This window comes from Corythoichthys intestinalis, chromosome 9, assembly GCF_030265065.1.
Source record: "Corythoichthys intestinalis isolate RoL2023-P3 chromosome 9, ASM3026506v1, whole genome shotgun sequence".
Lineage (NCBI taxonomy): Eukaryota > Metazoa > Chordata > Actinopteri > Syngnathiformes > Syngnathidae > Corythoichthys > Corythoichthys intestinalis.
This window is the reverse complement of record NC_080403.1, coordinates 14,998,638-15,025,242: the sequence shown is the minus strand read 5'-3', so window position 1 is coordinate 15,025,242 and position 26,605 is coordinate 14,998,638. Positions and strand designations below refer to the sequence as shown.

The 26,605-nt window shown below is 40.6% G+C and overlaps 1 protein-coding gene and 1 long non-coding RNA gene across 4 annotated transcripts in view; both read left to right on the top strand.

Annotated features, from left to right (window-relative positions):
• The first annotated feature begins 2,109 nt into the window (after nt 1-2,109).
• LOC130922130 (uncharacterized) lies at nt 2,110-3,447 on the top strand. Its single transcript, XR_009064459.1, has 4 exons — nt 2,110-2,191; nt 2,291-2,317; nt 2,724-2,746; nt 3,138-3,447. It is a non-coding gene; the product is annotated as an uncharacterized LOC130922130 (long non-coding RNA).
• A 1,690-nt stretch (nt 3,448-5,137) lies between these two features.
• crbn (cereblon) overlaps nt 5,138-26,605 on the top strand; it is a 34,389-nt gene continuing 12,921 nt past the window's right edge. For 2 of the 3 annotated variants that reach the window (XM_057846677.1, XM_057846675.1), the window contains exons 1-9: nt 5,138-5,286; nt 5,496-5,611; nt 5,698-5,900; nt 7,313-7,462; nt 13,265-13,424; nt 16,564-16,626; nt 16,711-16,795; nt 16,920-17,035; nt 25,688-25,752. In XM_057846677.1, the coding sequence (XP_057702660.1) occupies nt 5,214-5,286; nt 5,496-5,611; nt 5,698-5,900; nt 7,313-7,462; nt 13,265-13,424; nt 16,564-16,626; nt 16,711-16,795; nt 16,920-17,035; nt 25,688-25,752 (1,031 nt within the window). In that variant the 5' untranslated portion in view covers nt 5,138-5,213. The remainder of the gene's footprint in view (nt 5,287-5,495; nt 5,612-5,697; nt 5,901-7,312; nt 7,463-13,264; nt 13,425-16,563; nt 16,627-16,710; nt 16,796-16,919; nt 17,036-25,687; nt 25,753-26,605) is intronic. The other variant, XM_057846676.1, reaches the window with a different exon arrangement.

Here is a 26,605-nt window from a genome sequence, read left to right as displayed (position 1 = left end):
TGTGCACTCTTGAATTGTAGCTCAGTCAGTGGGCAAACGAATTTTCAAATAATGACAAACTTTTTCATATTCCTTTGTTTTCAATAAAGGCACATTTACGCCTATCATTTACAACTCTTCTCGTGCATTTCTAATGGTGTCTTTAACCCAAGCACAAAAGTCATGAATGACTGCAAAACTGCATGAAACATCTGAGTCTAACAGGTTCTCCACATCTTGGCATTAAGAATTCACCATGGAGCATTTTCAAATTTTAATGTTCAAAAAATATATATATACACTGCTGGCCAAAAGTATTGGTAACCCTGCAATTCTGTCAGATAATGCTCAATTTCTCCCAGAAAATGATTATAATTACAAATGCTCCGGTAGTAATATCTTCATTGATTTTGCTTACAATGAAAAAACAAAGATTGAAAAAAAAAAAAATTTACACAACACTCCAAAAATGGGCCGGACAAAAGTATTGTCACCCTTTGAAAAATCGTGATGCTTCTCTAATTTATGTAATTAACATCACCTGTTACTTGCCTGTGGCACATAAGGTGGTGGCAATAACAATCACATTTGCAGGCAGTTAAAATTAATTAAAGTTGACTCAACCTCTATCCTGTTTCACTGTGTGTACGACATTGAGCATGGAGAAAAGAAAGACAAAAGAACTGTCTGAGGACTTGAGAAGTAAAATTCAGAGGCAGCATGGGCAATCTCAAGGTGACAAGTCCATCTCCAAAGACCTGAACGTTCCTGTGTCTATCGTGCGCAGTGTCATCAATAAGTGTAAAGCCCATGGCACTGTGGCTAACCTCCCTAGGTGTGGACGGAAAAGAAAAATTGACGAGATAGTTCAATCAAAGATTGTGCGGATGGTGGATAAAGAACCTCGACTAACATCCAAACAAGTTTAAGCTGCCCTGCAGTCCGAGGGTATAACAGTGTCAATCCGTACTATCCGTCAGCGTCTGACTGAAAAACGGACTCTATGGTAGGATACCCAGGAAGACCCCACTTCTGACCCAAAGACATAAAAAAGCTAGGCTGGAGTAGGCCAAAACTTAAGAAAGCCAAAAACGTTTTGGAAGAATGTTCTCTGGTCAGATGAGACAAAAGTAGAGCTTTTTTGGGAAAAGGCATCAACATTGAGTTTACGGGGGGGGGGCGAGGCCTTCAAAGAAAAAAACAGTACCCACAATCAAACATGGCGGAGGTTCCCTGATGTTTTGGGGTTGCTTACTGCCTCTGGCACTGGACTGCTTGACCGTGTGCATGGCAATATGAAGTCTGAAGACTACCAGCAAATTTTGCAGCATAATGTAGGGCCCAGTGTGAGAAAGCTAGGTATCCTTCAGAGGTCATGGGTCTTCCGGCAGGACAATGACCCAAAACACACTTCAAAAAGCACTAGAAAATGGTTTGAGAGAAAGCACTGGAGACTTATAGGGTTGTCAGCTATGAGTCCAGCCTTGAATCCCATAGAACACTTGAGGAGAGATCTGAAAATGGCAGTTTGGAGAAGGCACCCTTCAAATCTCAGAGACCTGGAGCAGTTGGCCAAAGAAGAATGGTCTAAAATTCCAGCAGAGCATTGTAAGATACTCGTTGATGGATACCGGAAGCAGTTGTTCGCAGTAATTTTGTCTGAAAATTGTGCTACCAAGTATTACTGTGAGGGTGCCAATCGGTCTTTGTCAGTCACGTGCCCAAACTAGCAGACACGCTCCCAGGCTTTTGTCTAGCCTATCTCGGGAGTTTTGTGTGAAATTATAATAATTGATTTTTTTTCGTTCTCTTTTGTGTTTTTTCATTGCGAGCAAAATAAATGAAGATACTACTACCAAAGCGTTTCATTTTCTGGGAGAAATTGAGCGGCAAGAGCCTAGCAGGGTATATTTATTAAGAAAAAAAAAGTTCCATAAATGCCTCTTGGGCGCAAAGTTGAAGCCAAAACTTTCACATTCACGTACGTGGTGACCAAAATCAAACCACAAAACGCTTTTTTAAAACACTAATGGGTATTTGAAGAGTTCACTACCGTCGGGTTTGCTGTATTTTGCCATATTTTGTGAAAAACTACACCTCCCGTCATGCAAGAGTAGACAATAGATAGCGCTTTAATGTGACGTTACTACTACTATAAATACAACCCCTTTTTGTCGTCACATCCTCTTTCCATTTCTCTTCTCGCAGCGAGGTATTGAAGTTTGTTTCTTCTCAACGCAATCCGAGCCAATCCTTAAAGTTTGATCACCATCCATAAACGCTAACATTGTATTATTCCTTTTTTGAACAGATCCTTCTCCACACGATGAGAGCTAAGGTAAAATCGATTCCCTGTCTCTCATTTTGAAACACAAGAAACGATAGGCGATGAGGTTATGTACAGTACTGTATTAGTTACAGGGAACAATGTATTGCCTAAATGTGTCATGTTATCATCGATATCTTCAAATACTTGTTGTGGGGATTAAATTAACCGTTTAGTACACTCTGGCGCCACAACGCGTAAGCTAATGATGCTTGCAGGGCCCACTGTGTTGTATGCTAGGTGTACTGAACAAGTGAAGGTTCTACTTCTAATTTGGGCATGTGCATCGTGTGATAAAGGAAACTACTGTATTTGGAAATTGAATTAATTTGTTTTTGCGACTTGAAATGCTCCCTAACTGGCATGCAACACATGTATTGCACGTGTTGGTTTACAATAACGATGTCTTCTCTTGCAGTGGAGGAAGAAGCGCATGCGCAGGTAAGCAAGAAAGATGTTTGTTTATTTATTTTAAACAAAGCGTCATTTGGATTTGTTGCATGCCAAATCGCTGAGGAATAACGTTGAACTCGATCATGAAAGTGATCATTTTGTTTCAAACTTGCATTTAGTCATTTGGTGTAATTTCAAACAGTTTTAATGGTGGTGGTGGCTTGACAATTTGCATTTACAAATGTTGACCTTCCAAGCTTTCGTCACTGTCATGTCTTGCGAAGGAATCAATACTGGAAGACAACTTAAATATTGTTAGTCCTTAAGATGGCTTCTAGTGTGGACATTTAAGTAATGGTTTATACTGTGCAACAAAAACAAGACGAGTATTCTGCTTTGAAAACCAAAAAGACCTAAAATATCCCTTTCTGCTTCTCAGGCTGAAGCGTAAAAGGAGAAAGATGAGGCAGAGGTCAAAGTAAGCCCTCATCGTGGCAGCTGCAGCCCGTCTGACTTCCTTGTGTGACTGACTCTGATGGACGGGACGTTTCCAACTTGGTTTCTGGCCACCACGCTCCTCATCCATCCATCCACCCACCCTTGTTGGTCTGCAAGAGGGCACTGACCTGACGATAGACATCAGAGCTGCAGCCGTTTTGGTTCATGGACCATTAAACATCTTGTTTGTCCAACAAATGTCATGTGGTGTATTGAACAATAAATGAACACTGTTTCAAACTTTGCTACAAGTAGGCCTCTTTTAATTGGTCACCTCATTATTAAAAATGGATTTCTGTTATGTCAGCTTAAAAGTTATTGATGATGCCTTTATAAACTGCATAAAATACCTTGCATTACAGCATTCTATCCTAAATGCATGACGTTTAATATCTGTAATGGTTATTGTGTTGTGGCTTCAATAAATGTAATGTAATCAAAATTTTAGCTGTGGTTGTAGGTTGACAACCACCATGTAAAGAGAAATTACCAATGCATAAGCACTTGAGTTAAAACATTAGGCAAGGAAGTGAATATAATGTCAGTTGGCAGCAGAATAGTTTCAATTTGTTCTAAATGCTGCACTAATCTTGAAATGTCAACTATATGACTAGATATAACGTAATTTTTCCTGCCCTTTTGCTTTAAAGATCTTCCCTTGGCTTTTTAAGTACTGAACTATTGCCGCGGACCAACATGGTTACAAATGATGTAAGTTCAATTTAGAAATAACTAGTCCGGCAGTGACCTTTACTGAGAGGAATGGCTTAACGTGCGCAGCATTCACAATATTAGGGTTATTGTGATATTTACTAACCCTGGGCATGAGTAGGGATGTCCACATACACTGCTGGCCAAAAGTATTGGTACCACCTGCAATCCTGTCAGATAATGCTCAATTTCTCCCAGAAAATGATTGCAATTACTCATGTTTTGGTTGTAATCATTTATTTTGCTTGCAATGAAAAACAATAGAGAATGGGAAAAAAATCATTTTACACAAAACTCCAAAAATGGGTCGGACAAAAATATTGGCACCCTCAGCCTAATACTAGCACTTGGTAGCACAAGCTTCAGACAAAATAACTGCGTACAACCGCTTCCGGTATCCATCAATGAGTTGCTTACTCATTGATGCTGGAATTTTTGGCCATTCTTCTTTGGCCAACTGCTCCAGGTCTCTGAGATTTGAAGGGTGCCTTCTCCTGGGTATTCTACCGTAGAGTCCCTTTTCATTCAGACGCCGACGGATAGTACGGGTTGACACTGTTGTACCCTCGGACTGCAGAACAGCTTGAACTTGTTTGGATGTTAGTCGAAGTTCTTTATCCACCATCCGCACAATCTTTTGTTGAAATGTCTCGTCAATTTTTCTTTTCTGTCCACATTTAGGGAGGTTAGCCACAATGCCATGGGCTTTACACTTATTGATGACAATGCACACGGTAGACACAGGAAAATTCAGGTCTTTGGAGATGGACTTGTAGCTTTTAGATTGCCCATGCTTCCTCACAATTTTGCTTCTCAAGTCCTCAGACAGTTCTTTGTTCTTTCTTTTATCCATGCTCAATGTGGTACACACAAGGACAGAGGTTGAGTCAACTTAAATTCATTTTAACTGGCTGCAAGTGTGATTTAGTTATTGCCACCCACCACCTGTTATGTGCCACAGGTAAGTAACAGGTGCTGTTTTCAAAGGGTGCCAATACTTTTGTTTTGTGTAAAATGATAATGATTTTATTTTTTTTAAATTCTCTTTTGCGTTTTTTCATTGCAAGCAAAATAAATGAAGATTTTACTACCAAAGCATTTGTAATTACAATTATTTTCTGGGAGAAATTGAGCATTATCTGACAGAATTGGCCAATACTTTTGGCCACGTGTAAATATTGATAGTTGAGACGAGCGGTTACCGTATTTAGACGACATACCCGGCCGAGAGCAGCGCTCGTGAGCCACGGCGCTGCTGAGTTGCAAAATATACCGTAGAAGAAGAGTTGGCATTGTAAACAAGGATATGGCTGACGATAGAGGTGGCGACGAAGACAACATTAACGACAACATGGGCAACCAGCTACTGCTTTTTCCAGGTATGCAGTTAATTCGGCGGCTCTAGAAATTCTCTGTTCGTCGTCTCCCGGGAAGAAATTTGATCCATCATAGAATTTTGGCTCGTTTTATCGCAATAACAAGTCACATTCAATCACAACTCTGCACGTTCTTCAGCTGCCTTCGTCTCAGAGCTCGCTATAGCTTTCCTCTTGAGCGACTTATGTTCCTTATTTTGTCACAAAAATAGGCAACGGGGAGGAGGAAGAGGAGGAAGATGACATGGAGACTGAAGACCGTGACAACGAGGAGGCAACCAAGCCTAGCATGATCACTTTCGATCCCAGTCTACCCACTTCTCACGCTGTAAGTGACGAAACAGCTTCTCCTCTCACCTCTCTTTGCCCCCCCAAACACATTTGTTTGATGTCAACCCAATCTTGTGTTGACAGTACCTGGGCTCGGATATGGAGGAGTTTCACGGCCGCACCGTCCACGACGATGACAGCTGTCAGACAATCCCCGTGTTGCCCCACACCGCTGTGATGCTCGTGCCTGGACAGACCCTTCCCCTGCAGCTCTTTAGACCGCAGGAGGTCAGCATGATGAGGAGTGTCATTCAGAGGGATCGAACCTTTGCTGTTCTCGCCCACAGGTACATGGACATTGTACTACTCATACATAAAGCCATGCTAAGATTTTTGGAGGGGCAGCTGCTCAAAGTGCAAAGGGGGCGTATGAAGAGGGAGTTTGTCACACAACAGACACATTCATAATTATTATAATTACCGCGTATCGTTACGAGGATCACTGCTGGGTACTCTGAACTGGTTGCCAGCCAATTACAGGGTGCACATAGACAACCACCTTTACATACATTCACACCTAGAAACAGTATAACTGACCTATCGTGCAGCTACATTGATTTAACATCAGTAAGCAGGTCAATGGCGTACCGCAAGCCACACGTCACTTTTGCTCATTAATATTCACGTTAGCAATTGTGGCTTGGCAGGTCAGCCTCCTGTTTGTCCCCAATAGTAGATTAATGGAAATAGTGTACGAACGAGATATTTACTGAGCTAAACCTACCAATTCTGTCCGATTATGATGTCCCTGGTGCCACATTCACTGGCAAAGATGTGGAAGAACATACAAATGTTCAGTTAAAGAGATGGCTTGAGTGTCGAGGGCTGAAAAAGACTGGGAAAAAAGAGCCGAGCCGACCTAAGCTTAGCTGACCTAAGCTTAGCCTTAGCTTTTTTATCCACACCTTTTTCTTACGCCACTGACAATGACATTCTCATGTTTCAACAATCTGTCCTTTACCACCATATGCCCTGTCTTTATTATATATTATATCCTCTGGTCGTCTTACATCTCTGACAGTTCTTGGAGGTAATTTACATTGCTATTTTTGTGTAGCCATCACAAATGATACTCGGTGACAGCCAACGAATACTTTAAATTTTTTCATTAATAACAAATCTTAATTCTATAATTTATTTACACTTCCTCCTTACTAAAGTTGTTTTTTTTCTACAGAGAAGGAAACAGTGGCAGTCAGATACCATTTTATTTTTTTCAGGTCATTCATTGTCAAGACAAAAGCCGCATGGCAAAATGCCACGCTAAAAATACATTAAAAATATCAAAATGGCTTACCTCTTCATCCTCTAAAGGACAATGGCCCCCAACAAAATGTGTACTGCATTTAATAAATGTGAATGGCTTCACCTTGCTGGCGTTAAACTGGTCTTTTGGACGTCTGCGCAAGTTGATCCATTCTTCACAATTTTTTCCTCCGAGTTTTTGGTTTCGGGGTACATAAAAAAACATTCTTCATATGTCGTAATGTCTAGAGTCGTTTCTACAAGTTACATATTAAAAGTGCTTGATCGGCATGTTCTTTTTTTTTTGAAAGATTACCGGAGAAAATAAGCAGAAATAACATGGTTTGTATGCGAGGGCGTGTCGAAAATGTCCCACTTCCGCGTTACGATGGTGACGTCACGCTCTAAAAATAGCATTCTTGCGGTACGCTATATTCATTTTCAATTTTTGCAGTGATGCAGGTGAGCCAGAGGCAGAGTTCGGAACTACAGCAGAAATCTACGCATACCGGGAAGAGCAGGAGTACGGCATCGAGACGGTCAAAGTAAAAGCTGTGGGGAGACAGAGATTTAAAGTTCACGAGATAAGAACTCAAGCAGATGGGTAAGTTTAAAATGTATCATCAATCATAAGCCGAAATTTGGATCTGTTAAATTTTCATTTTCATCTCTATAAAAATCGAGTTCATCTCAAATTATTCCTCATAACTGATCAGCAATCCTTTACCAAAAGCACCAAAGCTCCAAACTATACAGGTGTGACCTGCGTTTTTTTTGTTTTTTGGTTGTTTGTTGTTTTTCTGATGAGTCTACGTGAAAGTACCAGTTATGACAAAGAGAAAAAATGTGAACTAATGTGATATAAGAAATGTTTTAGCAACTTGGCATAATATGAGCAAAGCCAGTAATTACAGTATGTCAATTACAAACATAAGTACAATTTCATCATGCAAAAATATCAAATGAAATGTTCCTGAAGGAGAATATCATGCAAGTTTTGTGACATCACACACAATAATGGTATAAGTTTGGTTTTGCTTTGAGCCATTTTCCCCCAACAATAATTTAATTCATTAGCTGCTATTGACAGCAGTCAATTTGAAGTGGGGGGCAGTGGCATTGACAGCCATCTTTTCACTACCACTGATGGCAGTAACTTCTGTTAAAAAAAATTGGATGGCTGTCGCCAATGAGTTAAAATCCAGGCTATATGGTCCATGCCATCTACAGTAGAGCAAATAAGTATTTAGCCAACCACCAATTGTGCAAGTCCTCCTACTTGAAAAGATTAGAGACGCCTGTAATTGTCAACATGGGGAAACCTCAACCATGACAGACAGAATGTGAAAAAAAAAACAGAAAATAACAGTGTTTGATTTTTAAAGAATTTATTTGCAAATCAGGGTGGAAAATAAGTATTTGGTCAAAACCAAAAGTTCATCTCAATACTTTGTTATGTACCCTTTGTTGGCAATAACGGAGGCCAAACCTTTTCTGTAACTCTTCACTCTTCGCTTGGTGTAAAGAAATCAATTGTGGGAGCAATTATTAGAAAATGGGAGACATACAAGACCACTGATAATCTCCCTCTATCTGGGGCTCCATGCAAGATCTCACCCCGTGGTATCAAAATGATAACAAGAACGGTGAGCAAAAATCCCAGAACCACACGGGGGGACCTAGTGAATGACCTACAGAGAGCTGGGACCACCGTAACAAAGGCTACTGTCAGTAACACAATGTGCCACCAGGGACTCAAATCCTGCACTGCCAGCCTTGTCCCCCTGCTGAAGAAAGTACACGTCCAGGCCCATCTGCGGTTCGCTAGAGAGCATTTAGATGATCCAGAAGAGGACTGGGAGAATGTGTTATGGTCAGATGAAACCAAAATAGAGCATTTTGGTAGAAACACAGGTTCTCGTGTTTGGAGGAGAAGGAATACTGAATTGCATCCGAGGAACACCATACCCACTGTGAAGCATGGGGGTGGAAACATCATGCTTTGGGGCTGTTTTTCTGCAAAGGGACCAGGACGACTGATCTGTGTAAAGGAAAGAATGAATGGGGCCATGTATCGAGAGATTTTGAGTGAAAATCTCCTTCCATCAGCAAGGGCATTGAAGATGAGACGTGGCTGGGTCTTTCAGCATGACAATGATCCCAAACACACAGCCAGGGCAGCAAAGGAGTGGCTTCGTAAGAAGCATTTCAAGGTCCTGGAGTGGCCTAGCCAGTCTCCAGATCTCAACCCCATAGAAAATCTGTGGAGGGAGTTGAGGGTCCGTGTTGCCCAACGACAGCCCCAAAACATCACTGCTCTAGAGGAGATCTGCATGGAGGAATGGGCCAAAATACCAGCAACGGTGTATGAAAAGCTTGTGAAGAGTTACAGAAAACGTTTGGCCTCCGTTATTGCCAACAAAGGGTGCATAACAAAGTATTGAGATGAACTTTTGGTATTGACCAAATACTTATTTTCCACCATGATTTGAGAATAAATTGTTTAAAAATCAAACAATGTAATTTTCTATTTTTTTTTTCCCACATTCTGTCTCTAATGGTTGAGGTTTCCCCATGTTGACAATTACAGGCCTCTGTAATATTTTCAAGTGGGAGAACTTGCACAATTAGTGGTTGACTAAATACTTATTTGCCCCACTGTATATGCTTGCTGTATTTTACAGACCAGAAAATGCACCACCAAATGAACGAGTTCATTGTCATACGTAAGGCAAACCTGAGAAAAAAGGTGCACGAGTGAATCACTGTACTGCATTTCTCACTTGTTCTTTAACTTTAAACATTCATTCATCTTCTGAACTGCTCATGAGAGTTGCGGTGGTGCTGGAGCCTGTCCTCGCTAACAGCAGGCAGGAAGCAGGGTACACCCTGAACTGGTTGCCAGCCAGTCACAGGGTACATAGAGACAAACAACCATTCCTGCACACATCTACGGACAATTTGGAGTGTTCAAACAGCCTACAATGCATGTTTTTTTGATGTGGGAGGAAGCCGGAGCACCCGGAGAGAACCAACACAGGCACGGGGAGAACATGCAAACTACACACTGGGAGGCTTGATTGAACCAATTTTCTCAGAACTGTGAGGCGGACGTGCTAACCACTTGGCCACCGTGCCACATCTTTTAACATTGTAATTATTACCTTTTTGATTCATTTATTACATGTTTTATTTAAGGGTTTAATGAATGTGTGTCTTTAGCACTTTAATAGAGCAGTATGATAAAGTTATGCTTCAACAAAATGGGTTTGAGGTCATAAAGTACAGCGAGAATTCTTACATCATGTGTACTGGATCATATGGCACACTGTCAATTTTGGGGAAAAATATAGGATTTTAATTGTGGCTTATTCAAAGAAGCGTGCCAGCAAAAAGCACATTTTTATCGTGCTTAAAAACATGTACAGTGATCCCTCGTTTTTCGCGATTAATGGGGAGCCCCTCCTACTCCAGTGAAAATACAAAGTCCGCGAAGTAGAGACGGAGCTTTTTTTTTCTTATGTGTTCAATATATTTATTCAGAAATTTCAGATTTGACAGCATTGGAAAAAGATACATATGAGATTTTTTTTTTCCTCAAAGTATAATAAAAAAATACACCCTTATATGTATATGTCTATGTATATGGCGGAAAACACTTGGGTGACTTGAAGTTCCACTCAGAGACCCCCAATTTGTCCAAATTTCAAAATTGTCCGATTTGCACGCGTGATACATCATTGGAAAGCTTAAAATCTCAATTTTCTGGGGGAAGAAAATTTTTGAACAGGAGGGTATTTAAATTTTTTTTTTTTTTTTTTAAACAGCAAAACCCTAACTGGAGGCGAGAGCACGCGAGACCAGACTTAAAGACGCCACGATTTTAACGAGATATTATCGCATACTTACCTTGTTTCTATCCAAAAACTCCATGTAGCATTTATCACCGAGTGTCAAGACACAGCTGTGAATGGCCACAGCCGGATTTTTTGGGGGATTTTATGGGTGAAACATGGTGATATAACGGGTTGCGATGCAGAGATCGCAGACAACAAGGAGTGGTTGAGATTTTCTTTTTCATATAGTTACCCTTTTAAACGTTATCTTTCAATTTTTCTTTGTTTGGATCAATTATTTATCATCTAACATATCGGGGAAAATGCGACAGTAACAAAAAAAATACAATTAAGCGATGGTTATGAGGTAGATATCCGTGACTTTTTTACAGACGCCAAATTTTTCATTGTGACGTCATTTGTTTAAAAGTTTAAAATATGCGAGTGAATAATTTTTTAAAATCGTTTTCTTTTTTTAATCTAAATATTAGACATGAATTAATGATTCTAAGCTAAAAATGACAGACATTTTGAATAATAAATATACTTTTTATGGATAGGTTGAAACAAAAGCGGTTGCGCGACGTCTGTAAATGGGGGTTTTCAGGGTAAAATGGACAAATTAAAAATAGTTTGGGGGCTTAATGCGCCATGAATCTGCTATGGCAGCATATAGACATATTGTTATATCAAACAACAGTTGTTTTGGCTTAAAATACTGCAGTTTCTTTTAAGGAGGAGTGCAAGAGCAGAAACTACTTTTTCTGTCTTGTCTGTGTTTTCCGCCATATTTTTTAATAAATGTTTTTTAAGCATTGCAAATGTAATAATTATGATATAAGAAGGATTATATACAATATAAAACTGTTTTGTACATGTATACATGCATATATCTTAACATTTTTAAATAAAATATTCTATTTAATTAATTTTTTTAATTGAAAATAATCCGCAATGGACTGGGGGCGTGAGGTTTGAGCACGAAGTAGCGAGGGATCTCTGTACTTTCTATTCCACATCCTACAATGTTGAGCATAAAATTACTTAAACTCTGCATAGCAACAAACTTCCTCACCGCAAAGTACAAGATGCAGTGTTCTGCGATACACTCAACACGAATTCCAGCGTATAAAACACCAGTAGGTGATAGTACACTTCTGCAAACACATCCCTTTTCTCTCGCTATTGGTCTGCCAGACCCCAAAGGGTGAGCAGTTTTATTTTAGTTTTAGTCTATAGTGTTGATTCTTTGTACTTGAATGATAGTTAACAATGTCGAAATATACTTATAAACATTATAGCACCTTAGAGCAGGGGTTTTCAACCCAGTCCTCAAGGCACACTGTGGGTCCTGGTTTTTGTTCCAGCCGATCCAGCAGAGACAGTTGAACCAATGAGGCTTCTGCTAAAACAAGCCACACCTGACTGCAATCAACTGATTGCACTTGTAAAACACCAGATTGGGGAAAAAGTGTTGTCATCTTGTTTGGTAAGAATGAAATCCTGCACCCACAGTGTGCCTTAGTGGAATAGGTTGGGGACCCCTGCCTTAGAGGGTACGCTCTATTTTGTTTGTTAAAAAAAAAAATGTGAGGAACAAACATACTGTACATAAAAATAATGGTCTTCCTCTTTTTATTTTATTTTATATATATAATATATATATATATATGTATATATATATATATATATATATATATATATATATTTTTTTTTTAATATAAATATTCATGATTAACACCTAATAATTAATTGTAGGAATCATCCTTGCACTTTGAAACTTGCACTGAAAGCCCACATAGGTCGTATAAATGGATTGTTAAATTCTGATTTATGCAGGCAATTATGACACTTGAAAGGACTTGCAAATCTCAGGTGTTACTATTAAAATTGACAGCTAGAGGGCAGAAACACTCCAACACAGAAATCTTCTAGAGTTGGTTTGAAGTCATATTTTAGATTGAGTCACACCTGAGAACATGCCCAATCTGTCGTTTATTGTATGACAACCCAACCCACACGAGGGGACATATTTCTTAAAAAGATCAATAGCAGGTCAATAGTGCTTTTATTTCAATTGTCATGTTGTCACACTTTTTCTACGTGTTTATTATTATCCTCCATCCTTCCTGATGCTCTGTCTACCACACTGACATCTATGAGGAAAAATGACCCTTTTTACATATTGTCGTCATGATGTCTATCCAGAGCACAAAGTTTGATGAAGTCAGTGAAGCTTAACAGCTGATAGCCATTTCCGCAATTTGTTGGTGGCGCCTATGATGCTAACAAATTACCCTTGACCAAAATATGCTCCTGACCGTTTGTTGGCTCCAGTGAAGATGACAAAAAGAGCTGTCAATCCAGGAAAAAAATATTAAATACAATTGGATGATATGCACTCACGTTGGGTGAAACTTTTTCAGTGGTTAATGATCTTGTTTCCAGAAAGATTTGCAAAATTTTTCTACATGCACCAATTTTGCATCCAAAGTGAAACTATTTCAATGTGTAGACTCTTAACAGTTTTTTAAATTATTATTATTATTCTTTTTTTTTTTTTTTTTAAGGATTCGACAGGCCAAAGTGCAGATCCTTCCGGAAAGAGTCCTTCCAGATCCTTTATCTGCTGTTCAGCTGACACCCCTCTCTAGGCTTATTGTGCACCCTTCCACAAATCCCCCAACTCGGGCTGAATGCTGCTTGAGTAACTACAAACAGGTAACATTGGTGTGTGATTTGCTATAATTTTCAAGTCAAGATGACTTCAAAATAAACTCAATTACCACCTCTAAAGTGGGATGCCCTTACAGCTGAGGAAAAAAAATCTGAGGACAAAGTTAGTGTTGGAGCCACCATCTTGTATGATGTAATGCAACGCTGTACACTTATGGGTTTTTTTATGTTTAGCCCACCACAGAATGAAAGCATAAATTTAATGTAGCAAGTGTAATCCAAAAACCTCAGTTGTGGTATGTCAAGATGCTGATTAGACATCTTCACACAAGTCCCTTAAGCTGTGTACTCACACATCTACGTACAGTATATATATTTTTAACTTTTAATCAAATACAGGCTTTGCAGTACTTCCTTTCAAATGTTTTGTGTGAAATGTGAAAATAGGTGTCTTGGCTCAAAAATATGTTGGAAAAAGCTAGTTTAATTTACCCTTTATAGTTGGTTGGCATTCATCGCGGTAATACATTCTTATTTACAATTGTAATTGTTATTATGGTGAATATTATTTACTTTTTATTCATTTATTTAAAATTTTAATGTAAACTGTGGAACAAACAAGGTGATTTTTTTGGTGATACAGGGATATGTAAATAAATTGACTCAGCCTCCTTAAAAATGTTGTATCTGTGCCAAGCAGACTGCAGACATAACAATAAAAAATGACATCTAACAGGAACTAGAGTCGAAATGTTGTCAAGAAAAGAAAAATACTTTCGTACCCCTATTCATTCTTACTTTTATGCAAACCAAATTCCAACAAAGTCGGGACACTATACAAATTGTGAGTAAAAAATGTGAGTCTTTCAGAAAATACCTTGCATTTTTCAACATGATATTGCCGGACCACACCCACCATTAATAACAACAACATGGCTGAGTAGGAAAAGTATCCGTGTATTGAAATAGGCCACCTGCAGTCCAGATCGGCGCATCATAACGAAGAAGGTGCAACAAAGGCCCAAGACAGTTGAAGAGTTAGAGGCCCTATATTAGACAACAATGGGACACAATTCACATTCCTAAGCTTGAGAAAACTGCAGATGTTTATAAGAAGAGGGGATACCTCACATTAGTGAAAATAGCCTTGTCCATAGACTTCATAATGTATTAACGGGGCGCGGGGCCGATTCCCAGGGAGCCTGTCTCCGTCAAAGCTGACCGAGTGGAAACACAGACAGAGAGCTTTTTCTGTTGAAAATTATTGCGAATAAATGCTTAAATCCCTGAATTCTTTATAGATATGGACATAAAACAGTCTCGATTCTTGGTTAAAAGCAAAAAAAAAAAAAAAAAAGCGTGCAGGTAGCATTTACTTTCCGTAAATATTGCGAACTATGAGGCGAATCCGTAAGGAAATTAGTGGCCGCCATACACTATGTAAACAAAGAGCTTTTTCTGTTGAAAATTCTTGTGAATAAATGCTTAAATCCCTGAATTCTTTGTAGATATGAACATAAAAGGGTCTCGGTTCTTGGTTAAAAGCCAAAAAATGTGCAGGTAGCAAATATTTTACATAAATATTGCGAACTATGAGGCTAGTCAGTAAGGAAGTTAGTGGCTGCCACATGTAAACAAAGAACTTTTTCCGTTGAAAACTCTTGTGAATAAATGCTCAAATCCCTGAATTCTTGATAGATTTGGAAGTCTCGATTCTTGGTTAAAAGCAAAAAAAAAAAAACAGGACAGTTTGAATTTACTTTACCTAAATATGTCGGACAAATATGCTAGTCTGTTAGCTCTTTGTTATGATAAGGGGGCTGCCACAATGGCTTTTTCTGTTGAAAATTATTGTGAATAAATGCTTAAATCACTGAAGTCTTTATAGATATGGACGTAAAACAGTCTTGATTCTTGGTGAAAGCAAAAACCGGTCAGGTAGATTTATTTTATGTAAATATTGCGAACTATGAGGCTAGTCAGTAAGGAAATTAGTGGCCGCCATATGTAAACAAAGAGCTTTTCCGTTGGAAATTCTTGTGAATAAATGCTTAAATCCCTGAATTCTTTATAGAAATGGTTAGGGTTAGGTTAACCCTAACCCTAAGTCTCGATTCTTAGTCTAAAGCAAAAAAAAAAAACGTCCAGGTAGCATTTATTTTACGTAAATATTGTGAAGTATAATGCCAATGCTGTAGTGGCTAATTTCTCCCATTGATTTTTTTTTTCACAACGTTTCAAAATGCATGCATGGTACAAAAAAATATAATAATTTTGAATAACAATAAATAACTTTTGAAACAATCCTTCCTGTTTGTTTACAGTACAGCTTTTGTACTTTTTCAACCTAAATCCGGTGTTAGATCGCTGCATGTGACCGACTACTAATAAATGAAGCGGAGTGTTGGACGGCCCAGTGAGTGGGGAATGTGTAATGTCAATTATGAAGTTTATACCTTGTCCTAACAAATCAACATATTTTTCCACTTAATATTACACACTTTCTCAATTTAAATTTTTGACCTGTTACCTACGTAGTGTTCTGAATAAATTAATGAAATTTGACACTGCTACTTAATTACATTGTATTTTTACTTATAATTCGTTGTGTCCCAGCTTTTCAGGGATCCAGTTTGTACAAAAAAAATTACTTTTGGTGTAAAATGCTAGTTTTTATTTACAACCACTTCCGTGTTACACTGTCGGTGTACATCGTTGATTGGCAACAATGCGCTTTATATCACACTTTATGGCATCATGTCTCTTAAGTTTAGCCCTCTCAAACAAATGTTTTGGTCGTTATTTTGGATATGTTCCTTGTTGACTCCGACTTGTTAAAGAGACTTGACATTTGGACAAATCCAGTATTAACACACCTCAGACGTAAAGATTATATTATAGGATAATCTTACAAGATTACAATAGTTTTAGCGTTTGACATCCTCAGTTGGATCTTTCTGCATGTCCACAACCATCACCTCAGGTAACTGCATTATTTCTCCGCAAGAAAGTCTAAAGTATGCAAACCGTACAACTTTACATTACAACAATAAATAAACAATACAACAAAATAAATGAAAAGTACAAATTTAGTTCGGTCCTATCATCCCATCAAATAAGCATTCATTAGTACTGTAACCTTGCCTATGGTCTGATATTTTTATCTTAATGGCTGTCTGCTGTTTTATCTCAGAGGAAATTCCACTGTGCCAGTCTAACGCCGTGGCCACCATGGGTGTACGCCCTCTACGACTCTGTAAGAGGCTAATGGTAATTTGTCAAGCCAATATCAGCAATTTAAATGTGAATGTAAATCCCGTGGTCTCCTCACTCCCTGCAGGAGTCGCTCATGAACCGAGTGAAGAAGCAACTCCATGAGTGGGATGAGAATTTGAAGGATGACTCTCTCCCTACGAATGCCATAGGTCAGTTCTAACTCTGTTGATTGCACAACCATAGCAGATATGTACACACACGCATGCAATCAGTCATTTGTTTGTGTTCTCTGTGTTCTCCTTCCTTCCTCCTCTCCTGTCTGGTCACTGTCAGACTTCTCCTACCGAGTGGCGGCTTGTCTGCCCATAGACGACTCGCTCAGGCTCCAGCTGCTGAAGATTGGCAGTGCTATTCAGAGGCTTCGCTGTGAGGTGGACATTATGGATCGGGTAAAAAAAAAAAAAAAAGAGAAAATTAACACCACAACCTCACTTATTAGTGATTACGTGATCATTATGGTAGTGTAAGAATTTGGACTTTCCATTTCGAGGCCCGCTGTAAACAAGATATACTGTTTTGACTTATCCAAACAAAACGACCGAAGTACCCCGTCCGCCATTGCTGAGGTGTGCCACCTGCAGCACACAGCCAGCAGCAGCAGCTAGGGTTTCCAACTGTCATCGAAAAACGGCATCGTCCCGTATTCAGAAACAAAAGTACGCGTCCTGTATTAAGCCTACAAGGGACGTGCTCCGTCCTATATTGTAATGAATCTGTATGTCTTTGTCTCGAAATTACCAAACGAAATTTACACCGTCTTCAATATTACAGATGTTCACTACAACGCATATCCGCGATGTTACGCTGCTCATTTAACATGGTATTCACAAACGATTAGCATGTGTAAGCTAACGCTTGCTGTTGTAGCGCCGGTGGGATCAGAAAGGTTAATACCGTGGGAGACTAAGTAAACTCATGGTTTCATGATGAACAATGAGGGGCAAATTAAGAGCGCCGTACTTCAAACTCGTCCTGTTTATGAAAGTTGATTGTAATATGCCGGTGTTGTGCAGTAATGAGCAGAAGTGACTTCTGTGGCCAGAAAACACTCAAGCGGCGCAGCGCGCACACTAGATATCATCAAAGAGCCATCTAGATGTCCTATGTTAAATCCCATGCCAACTCTCACACGCACACACTAGATATCATCAAATAGCAACCTAGATATACTACATTAGATCCCATGCCATAAGCTGCGTGAGCCCAGAGCGACGCGTAGTCCATAGACTACATTGATTAAATAGAAACCGCCATGACTGAATGGAAGTTAGGCAGGCCAAATCAACCCATACCAGTGACTATAGATAATGCTGCAAATACTGTTAATTCAGTACATGTTACAGATGGGTTCGGACCACAAATAGGATGTTTTGCCTATATGGTAAATATAGCTGCTAAGAGAGCTGCAGCAATCAACAGTGTGACCCACTTTACAAACAGTAAAAATTGTTCTCAGCACTTTTTTTTCTCAGCAATTTTTCTTCAGATGAGTAAGAAGTAAGCACATAAATATTATGCACTAAAATGCTTGTTTATATGATGGCACTGTTTTTTTTGCTTGTTAGCAAAAAAAATAAAATAGTAATAACAGTTGTATTTTCTGTTTCAGAGCATTAAATGTATTGAATTGTATCGAAAATCGTACCGAACCCTGACTTAACTGTATCGTTGCATCCCTTATACGCATTTATATATATATATATATATATATATTTTTTTTTTTTGCAAACAGAGTGGTATCGGAATGGTATCGGTATCGGCTGATACTGCACAGCCAGGTATCTGTATCGGTATCGGGCCCAAAAAATGGTATCGGTGCAACACTACTTTCTTCTGAAGCAGCTGTTTGTTCTCACGCAATTGCCGATTACAACTTTTGTTGCTGTGACGACCAAGGGCATAGAAAGGGCATTGTGTGCAGCCTCATGGTGTCGACAACTTAGCTGCAACTAAATTTAATCGATTATCTATCGCTTCAAGAGAACAATCAAATAAAAAAAGCACCGAGCAGTGATCTAGCCACTTTTTGTGGCATTATTTACAACTTTTACACTCTGAGATCCCCTCTAGCGAAGCAGATGTTCAGACACGTTAATTTCACACTTGATGGTCGACAGGAACTTCAGAGACCCAACTGCTTGTAATTACGTAATTAAAAATGTTAATTTTCGTAGTATCCCTCCTTTAAAGTTTGGAAAATATTGTCGTGTTGTATTATAGGATCTATATTATCATTATATGGGTGTAGTATGTAGTTGACTGGAGTGATTTTTCCTGACAGTTATTATTTATTAATTATTTAAGTCTATTCATGTGTGATTTGTAACTTAATATAATCACTATGCTGAAGTATAAATGTGATGTCTGAGTTGTTAAATCTTTGGTATTTTAGCAGCATACAACTATAATTAAAGGACATTTACTTAAGCGGATGCTCATTTCTAAATTAGAATATCAAAGTTTTATCACCTTGATACAAGATTTTTTTTTTCTTGTCCGAGCGATAATTATCTTGCATTCAGCTTCCTCTGCTCACCACTTCAATACCCTCATGCCAAGTAAAACGCCCTGCCCTTGGTTGTCCTGCTTTGTCTGTGCGTGTCTCATTTCTTGCATTTATTTTTTTTAAAAAGCCATGCTTGGGTGTAAATTCTTTTTGTTTTCCTATTCTTTCATGGCTTGCTAGTTATTCATACCTTGTCTGATTTGAAATCACCTGACCTTTTTAATTTTAAATGTTGACACCTTCGTGCCTGAATTTGCATTTAGAGACTATACATGAGCCAGGCACTGCATTAAATATGAATACATCAATAAAAAGAAAATAGGCAATAAATAAAAAGGAAGACTACATAGGCTAATTTGAAAACATTCTGAATAGGAACTGGTTTGTGAAATTTGGCAACAGCATAAATTATGCATTTACGTAGTTTATTTTGGGAGTACTTGTTTCGAATGCTCACCGTTAGCACAGATCAATGTAAAGTGAAGGTATTACACAAAAAAGCATGGTTGTTTCAGCCTGGCGGTTACCGCAGATAGCCTTACCGTGTAATTAAAGGAAATATGCAGCTGTAATGGGAACATATTATTCTCACTTTCTCCTCTATGCTGGCTATTCTTGGACTCAGAGATGTGCGATGCACACATGCTTGAAGTAGGGCTTGATAAGATCATGAAAAAAAACAAAACACCTATAATCTGTAGCTTGGACTTGATAAATCTTTTCTCCTATATACAGTGGGGAGAACAAGTATTTGATACACTGCCGATTTTGCTGGTTTTCCCACTTGCTAACCATGTAGAGGTCTGTAATTTGTATCATAAGTTCTCTTCAACTGTGAGGGACGGAATCTAATACAAAAAAAAAACAGAAAATCACGTTGTATGATTTTTAAGTAATAAATTTGCATTTAATTGCATGAAATAAGTATTTGATACATCACAAAAATCGAACTTAATATTTGGTACAGAAACCTTTGTTTGCTATTACAGATACCAAACATTTCCTGTAGTCCTTGACAAGGTTTGTACACAGTGCAGCAGGGATTTTGTCCCACTCCTCCATGCAGATCTTCTCCAGAGGCTTCAGGTTTCGGGGCTGCTGCCAGGCAACACGGACTTGCAGCTCCCTCCATAGATTTTCTATTGGGTTCAGATCTGGTGACTGGCTAGGCCACTCCAGGACCTTAAGATGCTTCTTACGAGCCACTCTTTAGTTGCCTTGGCTGTGTGCTTTGGGTCGTTGTCATCAAAGTCAAAGTCAAAAGTCAAAGTTTGCTTTATTGTCAATTCTACCACATGTGCAAGGACAGACAGAGAATTGAAATTGCGTGACTCTCTAACCTCAGTGGCAGTAAAAATGAAATAAAAGAAAGAAATATATATAAAAATAGACAACTGTACAATCTGACAATGTGAAACACACGAAATAAAAACAGGTACTGGAAAAGTAGCAGACTGCAATAGTGCAAATGTTTTGTCCTATACACACACACGCGCACACACACACACACGTATACATACATACATACATACCAACATGTATGATTGTGCAAAAAGGGTTATATAAAGTGACTAGATGACTATTTATAAATGACTATTATAAAGTGAGTATAAAGTAACTGTTTTAAGGTGCCTATTATAAAGTGACTGCGTGCAAAATGACTGTTGCTTGTGAAGTGGGACTGGGAAGTCAGAGTCCAGATGGAGCGGATGTGAGGAGCGAGGGCAGAGCAGGGAGAGAGTTGAGAATCCTGACAGCCTGGTGGATGAAACTGTCCCTCAGTCTGCTGGTTCTGGCTCGCAGACTCCACAGTCTCCTGCCTGATGGCAGCAGGCTGAAGAGGCTGTGTGATGGATGGGTGGAGTCTCTCGCAATGCAGAGGGCTTTGCGGGTGAGGCGAGAGGTATACAGTTCTCCAAGAGAGGGGAGAGAGGTACCCATGATCTTTTCAGCGGCTCTCACCATGCGCTGGAGGACCTTCTTACAGGAGCTGGAACAGGCTCCGTACCACACAGTGATGCCGCTGGTCAGGATGCTCTCAATAGTACCTCTGTAGAAGGTCCGCATGATGTGGGCCGGGGCCCTGGCTCTCCTCAATTTGCGGAGGAAGTAGAGGCGCTGGTTGGCTTTCTTGGCCAGTGATGCGGTGTTGGTGGTCCAGGAGAGGTCTTCAGTGACATGCACCCCCAGAAACTTGGTGCTGCTCACCCTCTCGACCACAGCACCGTTGATGGTCAGGGGTGCATGCTGAGGGCGTGTTCTCCTGAAGTCCACAACAATTTCTTTTGTCTTCTCCACGTTTAGAGAGAGATTGTTGCGGTCACACCACAGGGCCAGGCGGCTCACCTCGCTCCGATAGTTGGTCTCGTCGTTGTTGCTGATGAGGCCCGCCACAGTCGTGTCATCGGCGAACTTGACGAGAAGGTTGGAGCTGTGCAGTGCTGTGCAGTCGTGTGTCAGCAAGGTGAAGAGGAGGGGGCTTAGCACACATCCTTGGGGTGCCCCAGTGTTCAATATGGTGGTGCTGGATGTGTTCCTGCCGACCCGGACTGCCTGAGGTCTCCCAGTCAGGAAGTCCAGCAGCCAGTTGCAAAGTGAAGTGTTGATCCCCAGCTGGTCCAGTTTAATGATGAGCTGTTGGGGAATGATTGTGTTGAATGCTGAACTGAAATCAATGAACAGCATTCTGACGTAGGCATTCTTATTGTCCAGATGGGTGAGGGCTGAGTGGAGGGTGGTGGTGATGGCGTCGTCGGTCGAGCGGTTCGACCGATACGCGAACTGGAGGGGGTCCATGGAAGGTGGGAGGACAGTTTTGATGTGTTTCAGCACTAGCCATTCAAAGCACTTCATAAGGACGGGAGTAAGTGCTACCGGACGGTAGTCATTGAAACTTGAGGGCGATGACTTCTTCGGCAGCGGGATGATAGTGGTGGTTTTGAGGCAGGTGGGAACAGCAGCTTGGCTCAGGGAGATGTTAAAAATGTCTGTGAAGACATCTGTGAGCTCACCAGCACAGTCCCTCAGAAGATGTCCCGGGATGTTGTCAGGACCAGAGGCTTTGCGGGCGTTGACTCTGCTAAGTGTCCTTCTCACGGCGTCAGGGCACAGTGTTAACACCTGTTCGCCAGGAGGAGGTGATGTTTTCTGTGCCGGCGTGTTGTTTTGTGCCTCAAAGCGAGCGAAGAAGTCATTTAGAACATTTAGCAGAGAAGTGGAGCTGTCACAGGTCTGTGATGGGGGCTTGTAGTCCGTGATCATCTGTATCCCCTGCCACAGGCTCCGTGCATCCCTGCTTTCACTGAGGTGATGAGCGGTCCTCCTGACGTACTGTTTCTTGGCTTCTCTGATTCCACATGACAGGTTAGCCCTAGCTGTCCTCAGGCCTTCCTCGTCCCCTCCTCTGAAGGCAGCATTACGAGCCTTCAGCAGCCTGTGGAACGCTCCTGTCAGCCATGGTTTTTGATTGGCCCAAACAGAGATGGTCTTTGTCACTGTCACATCGTCAATGCATTTTGTGATGTAAGCAGTGACAACGTCAGTGTACTCCTGGAGGTCTGTGATGTTGTTGTAAGTGGCACCCTGTTTAAACACATCCCAGTCTGTGGTGTTAAAACAGTCCTGGAGCTCCTCCACTGCCTCCTCTGGCCAGACACGCACCTCTTTCCGGACTGGTTTGGTGATTTTAACCAGTGGTCTGTATGCTGGAATTAGCATCACAGTTATGTGGTCAGAGGCACCGAGGTGGGGGAGGGGGAGGGCCTTGTAAGCTCCTTTCTGGGTGGTGTAAACCTGGTCCAAGATGTTATTGCCACGAGTTGGAAAGTCTATGTTTTTGTGTATTTTCGGAAATACACTCTTGGGGTTCACGCGGTTGAAATCCCCAGCCAGGATGAGGAAGGCATCTGGGTGTGCTGTCTGCTGCCTGCTGCATGTCATGCAAGTTGTCATGCTGGAAGACCCAACCACGACCCATCTTCAGGGCTCTCACTGAAGGAAGGAGGTTGTCAGCCAAGATCTGGCGATACATTAGCCCCATCCATCCTCCCCTCAATACGGTGCAGTCAGGTTGTCAGCCAAGATCTGGCGATACATTAGCCCCATCCATCCTCCCCTCAATACGGTGCAGTCGTCCTGTACCCTTGGCAGAGAAGCAGCCCCAAAAAAATGATGTTTCCTCCTCCATGTTTCACGGTTGGGATGGTGTTCTTGGGGTTGTACTCATCCTTCTTTTTCCTCCAAACACAACGAGCCGAGTTTGGGCCAAAAAGTTCCATTTTGGTCTCATCCGACCACATGACCTTCTCCCATTGCTCCTGTGGATCATCCAGATGGTCAGTGGCAAACTTCAGACGTGTCTGGACATGCACTGGCTTCAGCAGCGGGACCTTGTGCGCGCTGTAGGATTTTAATCCATGAGGATGTAATGTGTTTCCGATGGTTTTCTTCGAGACTGGTTCCAGCTCTCTTCAGGTCATTGACCAGGTCCTGCCGTGTAGTTCTGGGCTGATCCCTCACCTTCCTCATGATCAGTGATGCCCCACGAGGTGAGATCTTGCATGGAGCCCCAGAATGAGGCAGATTGACCGTCAACTTGAACTTCTTCCATTTTCTAATAATCGCTCCAACAGTTGTTACCTTCTCACCAAGCTGCTTGCTTATTTTCCTTTAGCCCATCCCAGCCTTGTGCAGGTCTATTATTTTATCCCTGATGTCCTTACACAGCTCTTTGGTCTTGGCCATTGCGGAGAGGTCGGAGTTTGTTTGTTTGAGCATGTGAACAGGTGTCTTTTATACAGGTAACTAGTTCAAACAGGTGCAGTTACTTCCAGTAATGAGTGGAGAACAGGAGGGGTTCTTAAAAAAGAACTAAGAGCCGAAATATTTACTAATTGGTAATGTATCAAATACTTATTTCATGCAGTTAAATACAAATTCATTATTTAAAAATTATATAATGTGATTTTCTGGATTTTTGTGTTAGGTTCCGTCCCTCACAGTTGAAGAGAACTTATGATACAAATTACAGGGTGACCCAAAAAAAAGTTTACACTGCCATAATACAACTTAAATGCCATGTTTATTAATCTTAGAATTAGAATTTAATCACAAATTATACATTATTGTAAAGAACATTACAGTACACTCTATTTTTCAATGTGTCCTCCCTTAAGTGTCACAACAGCCTCCAGGCGCCTGCGGAACGCTTGACAGGTCTTCTTTATGTAGGATGCTGTCATCTTTTCCCAAGATCTAACAATGGACCTCTCCAAGGCTGCCACAGAAGGGTGTGGCTTCTTACAGGCACTGTCCTCCACAGTTGCCCATATGCTATAATCCAGGGGATTGAGATCTGTACTCTGGGGTGGCCACATATCCTTGGACCAGAATGCCTGCAAGTTGGCATCCAACCATTCCGGAGTCCTTTTGGAGGTGTGTGCTGGTGCACCGTCCTGCTGGAACACATAATTCCTATCCAGGTAGTTGGCAAGGATCCATGGCTTGACTTTATCATTCATAATAGCCAGATATTTGTCTGTGTTGATGCGCACTCCTGAAGGAATGAACACTGGAGGCATCTTCTTTCCATCTGATGAGATGAGGCCAAAAACCATGACAGAAGCTGGGTGTTTTGTAGTGTTGGTATACTTTACATTATCAGGGACATCTGAAGGACCACCTCCAATCCATCGGTTATTTCTGCGGTTGAGGATTGCATTCACAGTGAAAATCTTTTCATCTGAGAACAAGATTGCACGACCTGCTGCAGCATGCTTGACATCGTTCAACAACACCTTGGACCGACTGAACCGACTTTCTTGTTGCGCCTCAGTAAGCAGTGGAACCTTTACTCTGGCCCTGGACTTCATGTTCAGATCATTGTTGATGAGCCGTTGCATTGATGAGCGGCTCACATCAAGCTCACGTGCCATCTTTCTCATGGACCTCACAGGATTTGTCTTGATGCGCCGTTTGACCTTGTCAATCAACTTTTTGGTCCGCACAGATCGGGCACGTCCAGACCCAGGTTTTCGTGAGGCTGTTCCAGTATCTTTCAGCTTCTTTTTAATTTTGTAGACTGCACATCTGGATATTCCCAGATTTGCTGCAATCTCAGTAGGTGTCAGACCGGCACGCAGCTATTCAGGTACAGCTAAAGTTTTCTTCATTTTCAGCAGAAGCACAGGAATTGTGGAGACGAGAGATTACCAGCTGCATTGAGTGACCTTAATGAATCACTTAAGCATGACAACCTATTTAGATGTGTTTCAATGGCTTTTAAACAAGCAGTCAACTGAGTGTAAACTTTTTTTTGGGTCACCCTGTACAGACCTCTACATGGCTTGCAAGTGGGAAAACAAGCAAAATCGGCAGTGTATCAAATATTTGTTCTCCCCACTGTAACCTTAAATAATACTTTTGTATTTTGTTCAAACTTCAAGTTCTTATTGTGTATTATCCAAGGGGACATTATTGAATGTCGCATGAAAGATAGCAATTTTTTTAAAAGACATGTTCTTTTTTTTCTCCTCAGTGCACATCACTGTGCTGTAAGCAGTGCCAAGACACGGAAATCACTACCAAGAAAGAGATTTTCAGGTGAGGCGAGATGTGTTTTGCAGGATATTCAAGTCTCTCAATTGTGTTTTTACAGCAGAACATAACATTTATTTGATCAGGTTTTACAAGATGTTACTCATCACCTGAAGTCATAAGTTGTGCTAATAGTACCAGAGAAGCAGTCTTCCCAGTGGAAGCCATTTTTATTTATTCATTATATCAAAAGTAGCGCTTAAAGGAGTTTGTAGTTTGGAAACTGCTGGCCAGATTTGAAAAAAGCCTCACTTTCTTAAACCTTTCTCTCACATTCACACTTGAGTTGCGGACTAAGCGCTCTGTAAAAAAGGTAATATTAGCCACTGCTGCAACATTAGTACTGTAGGCTACAGTCATGCTACAGTGTGTAGCATGAATTATTTTTAATGGAATGTTACTAAAGGCATTTGGAAAGGGGGGGTTATTTATTTGTTTTTTAGGGAAATTGGAACAAGTCGGTGATAATCATACTTAAGGCAGAAATGTTGCCAATCCTGACTCCTTAGCTTCATGTCATGCTTAAGTGCCTGTGACAGCATAAAAAAATCTTAAAATAGCATTATTATGTGAATTAGAATCATATTTTGAGACGATTCGACTACATTCAACAATTTGGCAAGGCGCAGATGACGAGAAATTGGGTCTTTTAATCTGCCGTTTAGCTACGCCTGTCATTATATCACTCTCGTGAAACAATTTCATCTGATTTGGAATTTAGCCCATTGTGGGGGAATTATTCAGAAAGAGGAAAATGTGACGAAGAGAGCAGCAAAATGCCATTGTTTAAATCTCCACTCCAATATTTTTACAGGATATTCTTTTTATCTAAGTATTTTTCCCCAATTGCTAGACAAAG